This window comes from Excalfactoria chinensis, chromosome 5 (assembly GCF_039878825.1).
Source record: "Excalfactoria chinensis isolate bCotChi1 chromosome 5, bCotChi1.hap2, whole genome shotgun sequence".
Lineage (NCBI taxonomy): Eukaryota > Metazoa > Chordata > Aves > Galliformes > Phasianidae > Excalfactoria > Excalfactoria chinensis.
Window position 1 is genome coordinate 13,692,443 of NC_092829.1, and position 14,280 is coordinate 13,706,722.

General features: G+C 39.7%; 1 protein-coding gene across 3 annotated transcripts; it reads left to right on the forward strand.

The window, feature by feature from the left end:
* Positions 1 to 700: 700 nt before the first annotated feature.
* On the forward strand, positions 701 to 13,570 carry LOC140252372 (alpha-1-antitrypsin-like). 3 transcript variants are annotated; one of them, XM_072336947.1, is made up of 8 exons: positions 701 to 806; positions 1,041 to 1,143; positions 2,916 to 3,012; positions 3,485 to 3,570; positions 8,236 to 8,901; positions 9,769 to 10,039; positions 11,876 to 12,023; positions 12,956 to 13,570. In XM_072336947.1, exons 5-8 carry the CDS (start codon positions 8,253 to 8,255, stop codon positions 13,160 to 13,162), a joined length of 1,275 nt encoding a protein of 424 aa, XP_072193048.1. In that variant the 5' UTR covers positions 701 to 806; positions 1,041 to 1,143; positions 2,916 to 3,012; positions 3,485 to 3,570; positions 8,236 to 8,252; the 3' UTR covers positions 13,163 to 13,570. The 3 variants fall into 3 exon arrangements, with proteins under 3 accessions (XP_072193048.1, XP_072193049.1, XP_072193050.1); XM_072336948.1 differs by lacking the exon at positions 2,916 to 3,012; XM_072336949.1 differs by lacking the exons at positions 1,041 to 1,143; positions 2,916 to 3,012.
* The last annotated feature ends 710 nt before the right edge of the window (positions 13,571 to 14,280 follow it).

Consider the following 14,280-nt stretch of genomic DNA (forward strand, 5'->3'; position numbering starts at 1 on the left):
TAAGGGATTATACGTGAACAATCATTCTAAAATACAATCTCAGCAAAGCTAACAAAGCTTAAATAAACTGTTAGACACTTACCAAGTACCTATATTTGCTAGACACTTATTGTTATTGTTTCTAGACACTATATTGTTAGACAGTTACCAAGTATCACATCTGTCTTAGCAAAGTCTTGAGTGTAATCAGCACTATGCTCACTATTGGCCTGAACAAGGTCTTGTGTAATAGCTAGGCTGGAGGAGGATGCTGAGCACACTATCATGGATAATCATACCTTCACTTAACCTGTTGGCCCCACTTCTGCTAACTCAGCCTTGAACATGGTAAGATAAACTAAATCCAAGCACAAACTCTTCCCAAAAATAACTACCAAGATATATGGTAATTACCACATCCTGGGAAACGTTCAGGCTCAGAATGAACGGGGCTCTGAGCAGCCTGATCTAGCTCTAGATCTTCCTGTTCATTGCAGAGGAGTTGGATTAGATGATTGTAAGGGAAACTGTTGATCACAACCCAAACCTCTGCTTACCCATCTGAGGCAAGCGACAAGTCAGCTGTAGGAGCACAGGTGAAGGTAATTCAACTGTGCTCCTGGAAGGGGTGGAGCTTGACTCCACCTCTCCTAGATTCCATTTAAGGGCTGACCACCACTAAGGTAGCATCTTTTTCTGGAGATTGTTCCTTTGTGGAGTTTTGTTTTTTGTTGTTGTTGTTTGTTTCTTGTTTGTTTGTTTTTTGTTTTTTTGTGGTGAATCTCAACACTGGCAAGCATCCATCTGAAGTGAAAGCCTCAGCACTGGTGAGTCTTTTCTTAGGTACCCTCTGGCTATTTACTCCGTGATTATAACTACACACTTGTATTATTTCAACTATACAATGACTTCCAAGGGTTTCTTCAAATGATTCTATGATCCTGGCCTCTAAGCAATATCTTATCCTTTCCTTCTTTACGCAAGCATTAATGCCTGTGAGCACATGGAAATCTGATCAGCCAATCAGTAGAAAGCCAGTCTTTTTTTTCCGTTTTCCCAAGGTTGGGAGAGCACTACAAGCCCTGGAGTGAACAGGGATGCCCTTCCTGGACTGCTGGGGTCAAGAGATGTACAACACAAAATAGAGGAAGACACATCTTAAGGGTGAAGATCTGTCATATCTTTGCTTGAAAGGACTGGAGCAGAGCCTTGATACTGCTGTACTTTTTCTTTATTGATACTGAGAGTAACTTCTTCCAGGAAGTCATTTCTGAGCTGTTTGTGTAATTAAGAGTGTAGTTCCCCTTGAAACACGTTGAGAAACAGAGGCACACAAATGCACAGAAAGAGAGTGAGAGATGCAGCCTTCAGCAGTTCCACACTGATGTGTCATCTAGGCACATCATACAAGGAACTCTGTGCTCACTGTACTCCAGAGGGCATCATCAGAACAGCAACCCATCGTGGTTTTAAATGGCTTTCAGGGCAGTCAGTTAAATATATTTAAGAGATCAAACTGTTCCTCCACCAGGGAAGCAAGCATGCAGTTTTTCTAATTTGAATAATTGATTCATTTTGGACTGCAACCAGCCTGTTTCCAAGGGAATTCATGCTGGATGACTTTTGTTAATTGAGACAATTTACTGAAGGTGAAACAGTGTTATTAAGATCTTGCAGTAATATTAAAAAAGTAAATTGGAGTTCAAAATAATAAGATACCTAATGTAGCTTGACCTAGATCTAGAGGAGCAAATGGAAGAATTCCTAACAGCACTGTTGTTAATGAATTATTTTTCAAAATGCCAGAGAAGCGGCCCATTAACTCTAGAAAATAAAATACTGCATGTTCATATTAGGCATATTATTTTATCAAATACTGAAAAAGAATGTCAGAAAATTTCAGAGTTAGATACATAGTTAATGAAACTGTTTTATGCAAAAGGGGGGAAAAATCAGGCTTCAATGCTGATAAGATCAGAGATTGTTATGCATTAGAATTTATTCATTTTTTTTCCTCTTGCATTTTTGTCCTTCACTTGCCGTTGGGATGCTCCTGCTGGATGTGAGGTACTCAGCTATGCAGTGATCTATTATATTTTCCAGCCTCACGTTAGCACACACCCTAATGCTCCTCCTCTGTAGTGCTGTAGGGGCTACAGACTTCTTCAGGGAGTTTGCTGTGAAGAAGGATCATATAAAACGCAAGTGGCCTTCCTGGGCTCACCTTCATGCAGTTACGTTCTAGCCTACTGGCCTGATGCTTCATCTGCAATTTAGGAGTACTTGCAGTTGGTGGCAGTACACCAATTCATAATGTTGCTGATTGTCCACCTGCATGCATGGCTACACCAGTCTGGATGGGGCACCACGGGCACTAGAGTGCCTTATCTCTGCCATCATATCACTATCCCTACAACAACCCTCAGCCACTATATACATTGATATTACCTCTTTAAGTTTACTAGCAAAGTCCCTAACACCTGTCTCTTCTTAGACAATTAAGAATGATTAGATAATTTAAAACAAACTAAATAAGGCTATTAAAAGTCTGGTGTAGAGAAGCAGGATATTTCTATACAGAATATTGAAATGAGATCTCACCATGACATGCATCTAGCTGTCTTTTCATAATGCTTTACTTTGTATTATGGATGTGTTTAATTTTACTCATTTCAGTAGTTCTAATGTATCTAGTCAGGCTGTTTGCAGAGTTAATGGTGTATGCAAACTATTTGCTAGAGTGAAGGGCTGATTTCCCAGCAGGAGACTGTGCAGAAATGCAAGAGAACTCTAACAACTCTTATAAGCAAAGGCAGGTTTAGGCCATGCATATACAGCAAAAGTCAGGTGCCTCCCAACAAAAAATTGTCTTCACTGTTTGCTCTGCTCCATTCCTAATGTAATAATGCCTGTCTGACTTGGTTAATATTTTCTAGGGGACGCTTTGCTTTCATAATGCTATTTAACAGTATAAATAAGAGAGGGTGCTGCAAGGTAGTTCTGGTGAGGACAGCAGGATCCTTGAAAGCTGCTGTAAGTAGTAACTATTTTTCCTACAGAGGCTTCAAAAGCAGATCATATTGCAGTCAATTGATTTAAAGACTTTCATAGTATATTAAATCTGTTTTAGCAACCGTTTCAGTGGTAAAGAGGCTTACTTGGCCAACTGGATACAAAGCACACAGGCACCACTTAGGCATTTGCCTGTATATAGTTAGGTGACTGGCAGGACTACTAATAATGGCAGAGTAGGGTGTCACTGCCTTTGGGAAATGCAAGGCGATTTCTGGAGCCAACAGATCTTAAACATCTAAAGAAGGGAATTTCCCCCAACACACCTCCTGCTCTTCCCAGCTGGAGGGAATGGGCCCTGTCCTGTTCAGAGCCTGGAGATGGGTGCCTAGAGCACTGATCATGTTTTTTAACTAATTTTACTTATTGTCATATTCAAGAAGCAATATCTTTGCTTAGAGAATGGGATATCTGAGCTGTACTTCTCTTTCAGATGAGACATCTCCTTGTATCCTCCACTCATCAGACTGAAGGATAATTGAGGGGGAAGGAGGGAGAAGTTGTTCTTTGGCCACTCAGGTGAGCTGAAATCACAGTAATGCCAAACTGTAATGTTCCTGTAGAGACTGTGTAGTGGTCGGGTGTACACTGGAAAGCAGAAAGCATGAACTCAGTTTGATCCATTCATAACTGCTGTAAATACTGCACTGGTTCCTTTTTGTTTTCTTTTTTTCTTCTGGCCTCAGTAATGCTTTATCCATAGGTGTGTGTAGTAGCTCAGATCCAAAAAGTAAATACCAAGAGTGCTCTGGTAGATGAGTGAGAGCTTGTGTTCACCTGTTTCCAGGTAAAAGAAGCCTAGAAGTGGGTGTTGCCACTCCTAAGGGCTGCAACTCCTGGTGAGGTCTTCCATGCCAAGCTGTCTTGCAGAAGGTTTATTTATTTGTTTATTTACACCCATGTAGGATTATAAGCATTTCTAAAGGATACTGTAAAATTGATTTATATTTCTATCGCAAAAGTAATAACTTATGAAATAGTGACAATGACTGGATTCTTTACAGAAGCCAGTACCCTTGGCTTGTGCTTATGGTCTTCTCAAGCCTCATGTACAGGGGTATCACAACTCTGAATCTTAGAAATAAATGTCTAGCTGATCACTCTTGAAGAGCCCTAAGCTTGTCCAGGCACATAATGGGAGGTATCCTGAGAACTTTCAGGCCAGCTAGTAAAGAAAGTGAATCTGTGGTGATCCTGTGAATAGGCAGTCATGTGCAGTAGGTTTCTGAGATCAGTTTCTCACATACACATGTGAGTAGTCAAATCTTGTGACTTCTGTGTGTTTGAATTAATTTCTTCTTTGGATATGACCACGAGCAGCTGAGATGAGCCCAACAGACAGCACTGATGGTGGTAGGGTCATGTCTTGTTATGCCTGGTCCCCCCAGGGAGCAGCTTTCAGGAAAAAGGTATCTCAGATTTCTTCATTTGATTGTTTTTAAGAGGGAAGCAGCACCATCTGGTGAGTGAATGGCTCTTCTATTACGTGACTGCTTATGTTTTCAAATAGTGCAAATGTTCATGTTGTCTAAAATGAGATTAGTGGTGAAGATCCCTTACAGAAGCAGCATGGGATGATTACTGATCTCCAAATCACAGAGACAAAAGTCAGCCCTCAATTGGACAAACTAGCTGTATCCACAAAGAATCAGGTTCTGTCAGTTGGAAAATTTGGTCTCGTTCTGCTCTAGGTCTTCAAGTGGAATTATTTTGAGGTAACAGCCAATCCCAGTTTTCTCCATTTTCTTTCTAGGAAAGAGCATCCTAAAAAAGTAATGTCTTTCTAGTTTCCATGGTCGGGAAGATTGTAATGTACTCAACAAATGTTATCACCAAATCTGTTACAGATAAATTGCTTTAAACATCACTATCCTGCAGGGCTTGGCATGTTCCTGTGCCATTGTTGAGTTTGACTGAAAGCTTTTCATGAATGAAACCTTTTCCTGAATACCAAAATTACATTGTCATGGCCTGACATAGACAAAGGGAATAAAAGAAACAGAGAATTAAATTGGCTTTCTTCCAGGCTATTCAACAAATTAGTGTAAATATGAAATTGCGTTTGAATAGCTCTTTGCTGTATTCCCATGTCTGTGGGCAATCTGACAGAATGCCTCTTAGCAAAATGTTCTTCTGAAGACAGTATGAGTCTTAAGATAGAAAGTTTTCTTCAAAATTATCCTTTTCAGATAGGGAATTCCCTAAGGGCTTTTTAGCAGATGTTCCCAGGCCTTTGTTTCTTAATACATAGATTGAAACTATTTTTGGTAGGATAACTCAATCATGAGGATAGCCTAAGAATCTGAATCTTCTGCTCCGTAAGGAAACAGTTGTTATCATTGGATAATCTTCTGCTAACTTAAAAATGCAGTAAAAACAACTAGAATAATAAATACGAAGTAGTAGCTCCCAGTTGTATTCTAAAGACCTACAGGATCTAAAATCCGTCATGAAAGTGCCTTTATTCTTCAAAGAATAGCCTAACAGTGTTACTTCTGTCTTCAGTGATTTAAAAAAAAGAAAGCATGCAGACAAAAAGGGAACTCTGCACACTACTGTTGCTGAGTCTTTCACAATCTCATGATTTTAAAATCATCCCTTACCAAGATTTCTGCAAAACCTGACTCATAAGTCTTGAATGTTTGTGATTGGCCAGTACTCAGTAACAGATGGGTTATTCACATTCAGATTGTAGTTAATTATCTGTGAATTCAAAGCTATAATAAAATGAAATTAATTCTGTGAAAACTAAACATAAAAGGCTAGTATGTTGTAACTGCATAGAGCAAAAATATCAGGGTAGAAGGAAAAAAACCTTCTGAAAACTATAACCAATATTTTACAAAGCTCTTACTGCACCCATTAGCTATAATTTTGAGGCCAGATCAGTTAAATTCCATTCCTAATTTGCACTTCAAATAAATAGAAATGCACAATTCAATGCCTATATAAAAAAACACAGCATATAGGTGGATTATTTATTTATTTATTTATTTTGTAGATATTAAATGTGATGAGATGGGGAACAGGTAGTGTCTTAGGTTTAAAATGAAATATTTCTTTCTTTCACATTCATGTTGTTGATAATATTGCCTGCAGCTGAGTAAATTCATAGTGAGTAATTTATCCAGAGGCAGATTCTGAATCAGACCTGTACACACATGGAAATAGATTGAGCTCACATTTAGTGCTTTTGTCTGGGAGCTGATTTCAAAGTCTGACTAACATATTGGATCACACATAGCTGGCTTTAAATATTCAGAATGAAAGTTTTTATGATGAGTTAGAAGTAGATAGTTATACTGAGCAGTATCATTTCAGTGACAGAATCAGAGGAGAAGACCAAAATATAATTTAAAACTATTGTGCACAGTAATTGAAAATGTAGTTACTGGGACCCTCATGGCTATTCCATTTGTTAATATCATAGAGTTGCTGCAAGCAGGTCTGCATTTTAGAAATCACAGAATCACAGAATTATAGGGGTTGGAAGGGACCTCTAGAGATCATCGAGTCCAACCCCCCTGCCAAAGCAGGCTCCCTACACCACGTCGCACAGGTAGGCGTCCAGGCGGGTCTTGAATATCTCCAGAGAAGGAGACTCCACCACCTCCCTGGGCAGCCTGTTCCAGTGCTCCGTCACCCTCACCGTAAAGAAGTTCTTGCGCACATTCGTGCGGAACTTCCTATGCTGGAGTTTCAGCCCATTGCCCCTAGTCCTGTCCCCACGCACTACTGAAAAGAGACCAGCCTCGCCACTATAGCTCCCACACCTCAGGTATTTATAAACCTGGATCGAGTCCCCTCTCAGCCTTCTTTTCTCAAGGCTAAACAGACCCAGTTCCCTAAGTCTCTCCTCGTAGGGGAGATGGTCCAGGCCCTTCACCATCTTTGTGGCCCTCCGCTGGACTCTTTCCAAGAGATCCCTGTCTTAAATACTTTCATCAGACTTGCAGTTGTTTAAGTATCTGATTAAAATTCAAAATATTTTGTTGTTCTTGTGCAAGACTAATTGTAACTAAATATTCAAATACTAATAAAATTTGATCCCTCTTATATTATGGAGAAACTGTGGCCATGATCATATTAATTTCTGACCACAACCTTTCAAGCCAAATAATACCAGAATAGAAAGGTGCAAGTAGATTAGCATATCTCATTGCACAAGTTTTAGCAAATCTAGCTCATTATTTCCACAAATCCTTTGCAAATCTTTCACCATTCTTTTGCATAGAATACCCAAGAAATGAGGCCCACTGGGACTCACGTTTCCAGTGTCCAACTGTAAGAGCTGATACAGTGTCAGCTCTGTATAGAAATGTAAATAACGCAGCCAAGAGTAACAAGATAAGATAAAAGTACTGTCCTTTGACCAGTAGAGCATCTGATAAAAATAAGGCCTTGTTTTTGTTAGTGTCATTGACTCCTTTTGCTGTGTCAAAAGTGAATCCACTCCAATGGTATGGTTAATATGGTATATTAAGAGATAAATTAAGAACCCAAAGAAATGTTTTAAGTGTCATGTCACTTTTTATTGAGAAAGAAAGAGAACTTATTTCTTAGAGACATAGTGCTTTATGTTTGGTTTGCTACTGAAAAACAACCACTATTAATTGTTCTGCCTTGAAATAGAAGGCCTTGTCAGTCTGACCAAAAGGTTATTTAAAGATCTCTGTGCCTAATTGTTCCAGTTCTATTTGTATGTAGCTACTGGTGGCTGTCTGTGTAAATTTCCTTTCTTCCCCTTATTTACAAAACATCCAGGCTTGCTCTGTGATTATCTTAGACCATTACTGTCAAAAGCACGGAAGTATTGAAGCCCTCTGATGATTAGTCATGGTGTGTTTTCTGGTGGAGTACTCTCCGTACACTGGCCTGCTGAGGGTGCTAAGTATTCAACAAATCAGTGCTGAACTTTGCTTTTTGGTGTACTTAGAGTGAGGCAGAAAGAGTTGTGGAAGATCAGTCAGGAGGTCGGGGATATTAAAACAAACAAACAACATCAACAACAAAAAAGGGGAAAAAAAAATAACATGCCTGGCAAGAGATTATTTTTTTTTTCTTTTAAAGGAAATTGAGATGAGAAAAACACAGCAGCTCCTTTTTTTCATGAGAATGACAGAGTGACTCTTTCTACTTGATTAATTAGTTTATCTTAATAATAGATTTTTCTTTTCTCCATAGGATTTTAATACAAGAAGATGAAGACTGTAATTTATATGTGTTTGCTTCTGGCTGGGCTTCATGCTTTTGCCTATGGTCAGCTTACTGCCAACCACCACAATGAACACGATCCAAATGAACCTAACGACCACATCCACCACAGTGCTGAAGCGATTGCTTGCCTTAAACTAGTGCCAAACAATGCTGACTTTGCATTTAAATTTCTAAATGAGGTTGCCCTAGAAGCACCTAATAAGAACATTTTCTTCTCTCCTGTGAGCATCTCCGCTGCCTTTGCAATGCTGGCCATGGGGGCTAGGTCAGTCACCAAGACTCAGATCTTGGAAGGACTTGCCTTTAATCTTACAGAAATTCAAGAGAAAGAGATACATGAAGGCTTCCACAATCTCATGCACATGATCAGCCATCCTGAGGGTGGGGTACAGCTCAACATGGGGAGTGCAATCTTTCTAACAGAGAAGCTGAAACCACTAAATAAGTTTTTAGATGATGTCAAACCTTTGTATCAAGTAGAGGTTTTTGCTACTGATTTCAACAATTCCATAGAGGCTGAGAAGGAGATCAATGATTATGTAGAGAAGAAAACACAAGGGAAGATTACTAATTTGGTTAAGGAAATGGATCCACAGACCGTAATGCTCCTGGCTAGCTTTGTTTTCTTTAGAGGTAAGTCATTTAATGTTTGTGTTATTTGTTTTTTATCAAATGATCCCATCAGCTGCCTTACTGGGAAATTGTTCCAGCAGAAATTTTCAAATGTGGGACTGAAGCACCTTGTGATGTGCTTGGTTGAAGGAGAACAGCAGAACTTTGCTTGAGGAGACCCTGGAGATCAGATCAGATCAGCCCAAGGCAGATGCAGGAGCTCTGCTCTGGGATGCAGCCTCTGTGCAGCCCTAGCACACTTTCACACTCCAGTTGCCCCACGTTTTTTCAGTTCTCAGTAAATGCATGAATGCATGTCTAATATTTTAGAAGTCTGAACAAATGTGTGCTATTCACTGGCCTAATTTATTATATACTATAAAATCCTATTTTTCTTCTCCTGAAGTCCTTGAAATATGTACAAACAAATATTTACGTATGAAAGAAGCTACTGAAGAGCAGAGGAAGGCATTTTAAGGAACAAAGTGGAAACAATGTTTCCAATGTGGATTTCAGGAGGTGGTATTAAGATGACACAGGAGCACTCAAATATAAGATCTTACATCAATTTTATCTACAGACCAGGACTTATTATTAAAGTTAATAGGCATCAAATAAAGAGTACGGATGCTGTCAGGTGAGCCCTTAAATCACAATTTGCAGAAAGACCACTAAGATCATGTGAAGAGAGAAGCAATGGAATCTAATATTCTCTCTTGACTGAGTAAAAGATTCTTGCTTTACTGTAACACACATCGTAAAATGGTAAGTTTGAAAACTGCAAATTTATGTATTGGAAAAATAGGTGCATACAACTAGTTATATAAAATTCCATTTATGATGGGATGAGACATGGGATATTCAGCTGTATTTCCCTTTCTGTATCAGGCAACTGGGAAAATCCTTTTAAACCAGAGAACACTGAAGAAAGGGAGTTCTTTGTGGATGCTGAAACTACTGTGAAAGTTCCTATGATGTATCAGGTTGGCACATTTGAATTGTATTTTGATAAGGACCTGCCTTGCACCGTGGTACGTCTTCATTTCAGTGGAAGTGCTACTGTGTTTCTAGCTCTGCCAGCAAAAGGGAAAATGGAGCAGTTAGAGCAAACTCTGGACAAGGAAAGAGTCAAGAAATGGTCAGACCATCTATTCCGGAGGTAATCTGTCAGTCAGTTGCAGCAGCACCTAGATCTATATGTATATAATTTTTCTTTTGGGAATGCAGTACTAGAGGTTTGCTGACTCTGATACCTGAGTGGGTTGTTTTTTGCTTGTTTATCCTAGTTATAAAAAATCTTTCAGTTGGTTGATATTTAACTTTTCCCTTGCTGATGCCTAAGTGACCTTATACTTCCCCATCAGAGCAGAAATCATCCTGATGGGGTCTTGAGAGCGCTGAACAGTAATCCCATATAGGGTTTCTAAAACCCAATCCACTGACTGAGTGAGAAAGTGGCAGTTCTAAGGCAACATCTCAGCTAATATGTTCTACCTTTATATATGTCACTGACACACCAAGACTCAGAAATATGTCTAAACCCTAAATAAACCATAACTTTGTATTAATTCGTAATATGCCCCACACGGATATTGTCCTTACAAGGACCATTACAGTATGCAGTGGTTGTTAGAGCAGGCTGGTGACTGATTACATGCACCCTGATTTTCTGGAATTCTGTTTCTGAAACTATGAAAAAATATGAAGGGGTTCTGTGAGCTCCTACCATTGAAATTAATGTCAGTTAGTATGTCTTACAACCTTGTTTGACTGAAAGAGATCAAAGCACCAGTTGATGGGTAATATCAAGGTAATACAGGCCTAATTTACCAGGCTCTGCCCTGATTCTCAACAAGGCTTTGCAATTCACACAAATGATTCTTGGTGTATGCTATAGAGATGCTGCCACAGTTAATAAAGACATAGTGGGCAGCAAACTGAATGTGAGCTGTGAAAAATAAAAACATAACTCTCAGGTGTGAAATTAGGAAAATCTGTATCTAAATAAGTTATTTGTGCATGCACCTTCAAGTCCAACGTATAAATATATTCTTCGTAGGAGTTATGGAGAACCAAAAGACAATTTTAATTCTTCCAGTTTGATTATTCTAGTGCTAATAAGCTTGGTGCTATCATCTTCTAATACACTGTGAAGTATCACATAAAGGCGGCAGCAGTGGGGCTTGAATTCTGTTCATTTTGGCTCTTCAGCAGGTTACTCTCAGGGAGAGACAGAAGATGTGAGCTACTTAAAAGGGCAAAACCTGCAATAGGTACCTAGAAGGTTCTGAGGGCCCCTAGACAGCAAGTGAAAGAAATCAAGCAAAAAGTGCAGTGAGCAGGAGTTATATACAGATAGCCTGGAGGTGGTGCAAATCCCATCAGGAGTATGTTGGGGGATACACTTTGATCTCTGGAGCTGGACAGAACTTTTTCTGCATGTCTACCCTGTCTGTGTCACACTGTTGAACACAGACTCTATCACAGCAAGTGTGCAGAGGAGAGACATTAGAAGATGTAGACCCAGTGTAGATGTCAGGATGAAGAACCTTCCCTGAGTCATGCCAAAGCACTGCTTTGGTTTGAATTGCTGGGCTTTATCACATCTTTCCCCAGGCAGAACTGTTTGTACCCTTTTTCATGTCCTTCCCTGCTTGAGTGATATGGGCTGTCACCTCTGTGTCTCATCTTTACTGACTGTAGAGAGACTCTCGTTACTGCCCTCCTTTGCTGAGAGCTTTCATATTTGCTACAGCAAAACACCAGATAGATATTGCTGTTACTACTATGAATTACAGCACCTGCATTACCCTGAGAAGAGCCAACAATCAGATTAGTGCTCATTGTATTTTTATGGCTGGTCCAGCCCCCTGGTCTGGTATTTGACACAAGTGGGAGTTACACAGCTTTCCTATGAACATTTACCTCTGCAAAAGATCTCTTGCCATCCTCTGTATTTATTGTTTTTAATTTGTTTTTGTTTTGTTCCTAACAGCAAAATACAGCTCTACCTCCCCAAATTTTCTATCTCTGGGCACTATGAAATAACAAACATACTTAGCAAGATGGGAATTGTGGATGTGTTCACCAACCGGGCAGATCTCTCCGGCATCACTGGTGACCCAGAACTGAAGGTTTCTAAAGTAAGTCTGTGGCCACCAACCCTTTTCTTCCTTTCACAAACATTTGTCCCTGTGGTGTCCAGAAACATCAGCTAAACACAACTCTTGGCTTCCTAGCTTGCCATACCCAGGGTTATCCTGGCTTCAGTCTGTAAATTCACAACCAGGGGGAGTTTGGCTGTCAGTGACAGTGATCAGATTAGTTTTCTGCACAGTTCTTTTTCCCAAGGCTGTTTTCAGGCAAGACCTCCTTGGGTGTATCTGGAGCGTGAGAAGCACATCAACCCTCAGCTCCTCAAGAAGAGCCATAAACATTACTACACACACCACAGCCCACCCTACTGCTCTGTTGACACAGTTTCAGAAGTGCAGCTCTGGCCCCCTCTAACATGTACCTGAAAAGCAGACAAGAGCAGAGCAGCACTCTGGTCACTTTGAGATACAATGGCTGGAGGCAGGTATGAAGGCCTACCAGGTCTGAGGGCCAGCTGGGCACTGGCACCTCTTTTATCTCAGCATGAGGAAAGACTGGTGAGAGGCATTAAGAAGAACAAGGGAAAGAACGATCAAAGAAAATATCAAGATAAGGGGATGCAATCATTATTATTCTTTTATTTGTGAATGTTGTGGCAATTTATCTTGTATTTGCTAAAACAGTCCCTTTTCCTCCTCTTCAGATGCCTCATTTTCTCAAAGGTAACTGGGCAAATAAAAGCATTTGACCCAGTAGAAAGCAGAGACTGTTATCCTCTTTTCATTTATCTCACAAGAAGCAAAAGAAATTTATTTTGTTCTGTCCTGGTCTTCATTTAAAGCAGCTGCCTATAGCAGTGCAGCTCACATCTCTTCTTTGCCTACAAGTCATCTGTGGAGGACCTTCCAAAGAAGGAGAGATTTAAATGGAGTCTGTTTCGTCTTTCTGCCCAGAATGACTGTGTTTTCTTTCTTCCTAGGCTTTCCATAAGGCTTCTCTGGAAGTTAATGAGAGAGGTACTGAGGCAGCAGAAGCAGCTTCTCCTAAAATGATGGCCCTCTCTCTTGCTCCATCCATTGAATTCAACCGCCCCTTCCTGATGCTGATTTTTGATAGAGACACAAACAGTACTCTCTTCATAGGAAAAATATCTAACCCAACTACCACTAGCACAAGTGAGATATGAATTCTAGTTATTATTATTAATTAAAGAACTTGTGAAACTGCATGACGTTTATTTCCATTTGCACCAGCGTAGTATACAGCTCCTTTTCATAAAGAGTTCTTATTCCAAGTCATTATCAAAAACACAAGGTATTGATTTAGGAGGAAGTACAAAAATTGTTTTAAATTCATCTATCAAAGAATGACTTTTTTACTTGACCTAAAACCTGCTAAGATTTGCCAGTATTCACAGTGAAACATTTGTATAACAATGGAATATTACTGCTTAGCAATTAATTGCTAGTCAGAATATCAGATAAAATGATTAACACTTCTGCAAACAAAGCATAAGTAGTTATAATTTACCATAAGTACATTATCGAGTAAATAAGAAATGAGGAAAGCTGAATAAACAATGTAGGGTTGTGGGAGATTGAAGCTTCCATCAGCACCCGGAACACAAGGAGCTGTTTTCACTAGGAAGAGAGAATTCTCTTCTCCATAAATCATTTATTGCTTTTAGTGTTAATCTAGCAGCAAATATTTCTGGAAAACCTTCCTTCAGCTCAAAACAGAGCTGGAGGATCAAATCTTCTTTTCAGCCTGAAGACGTTCAAACAGGTACTGTCTATTTGACAGACTTATCTCTCACATTAGAAGTTGACTCTTCACATGTGTATCTGTCAGTAGTAAGGAGGATGTGGCTGGATGAGAAGGTGGGGTATTTGGACAACAATTAATTATAAAGGATATCAGCTGAGATTTGTAGAAAACACCTAATGAAGGTCTAGCAACATGCCATCCAAGGTAGATATGTAGGTATCACCCCAAAAGCAGATCTCTAGACCCAGAGAGTGGTGACAGTCAGCCACAAGAGTTAGGACAACCCAAAGAAGGCAGAATGATAACCTCTTTCAACAGGCTTGCTTTGAAAACAGGTACAAGAATGAGCACAACTGACCCTTTTTCTAAATACAACTGCAGTTTTAGAAGGAAGTGAAATAGTATGACAGCATCAGGAAACATTGCAGGAGCAGCCAAATGGCTTGAGACGCAAAAGGCTTCAGCCACATATTGAACAGAGTCTGTGAAATTAGAGCAAGGATGATTTTAATCAGTTTGACACATGTAAGGAGGACC

Excerpts from the sequence above, each read along its gene's own strand:
- LOC140252372 (XM_072336947.1), top strand. The coding sequence starts at position 8,253 with ATGAAGACTGTAATTTATATGTGTTTGCTTCTGGCTGGGCTTCATGCT. Across the intron at positions 8,902-9,768 it reads TAGCTTTGTTTTCTTTAGAG|GCAACTGGGAAAATCCTTTT; the intron begins GTAAGTCATTTA and ends TTTCTGTATCAG. Across the intron at positions 10,040-11,875 it reads TCAGACCATCTATTCCGGAG|CAAAATACAGCTCTACCTCC; the intron begins GTAATCTGTCAG and ends TGTTCCTAACAG.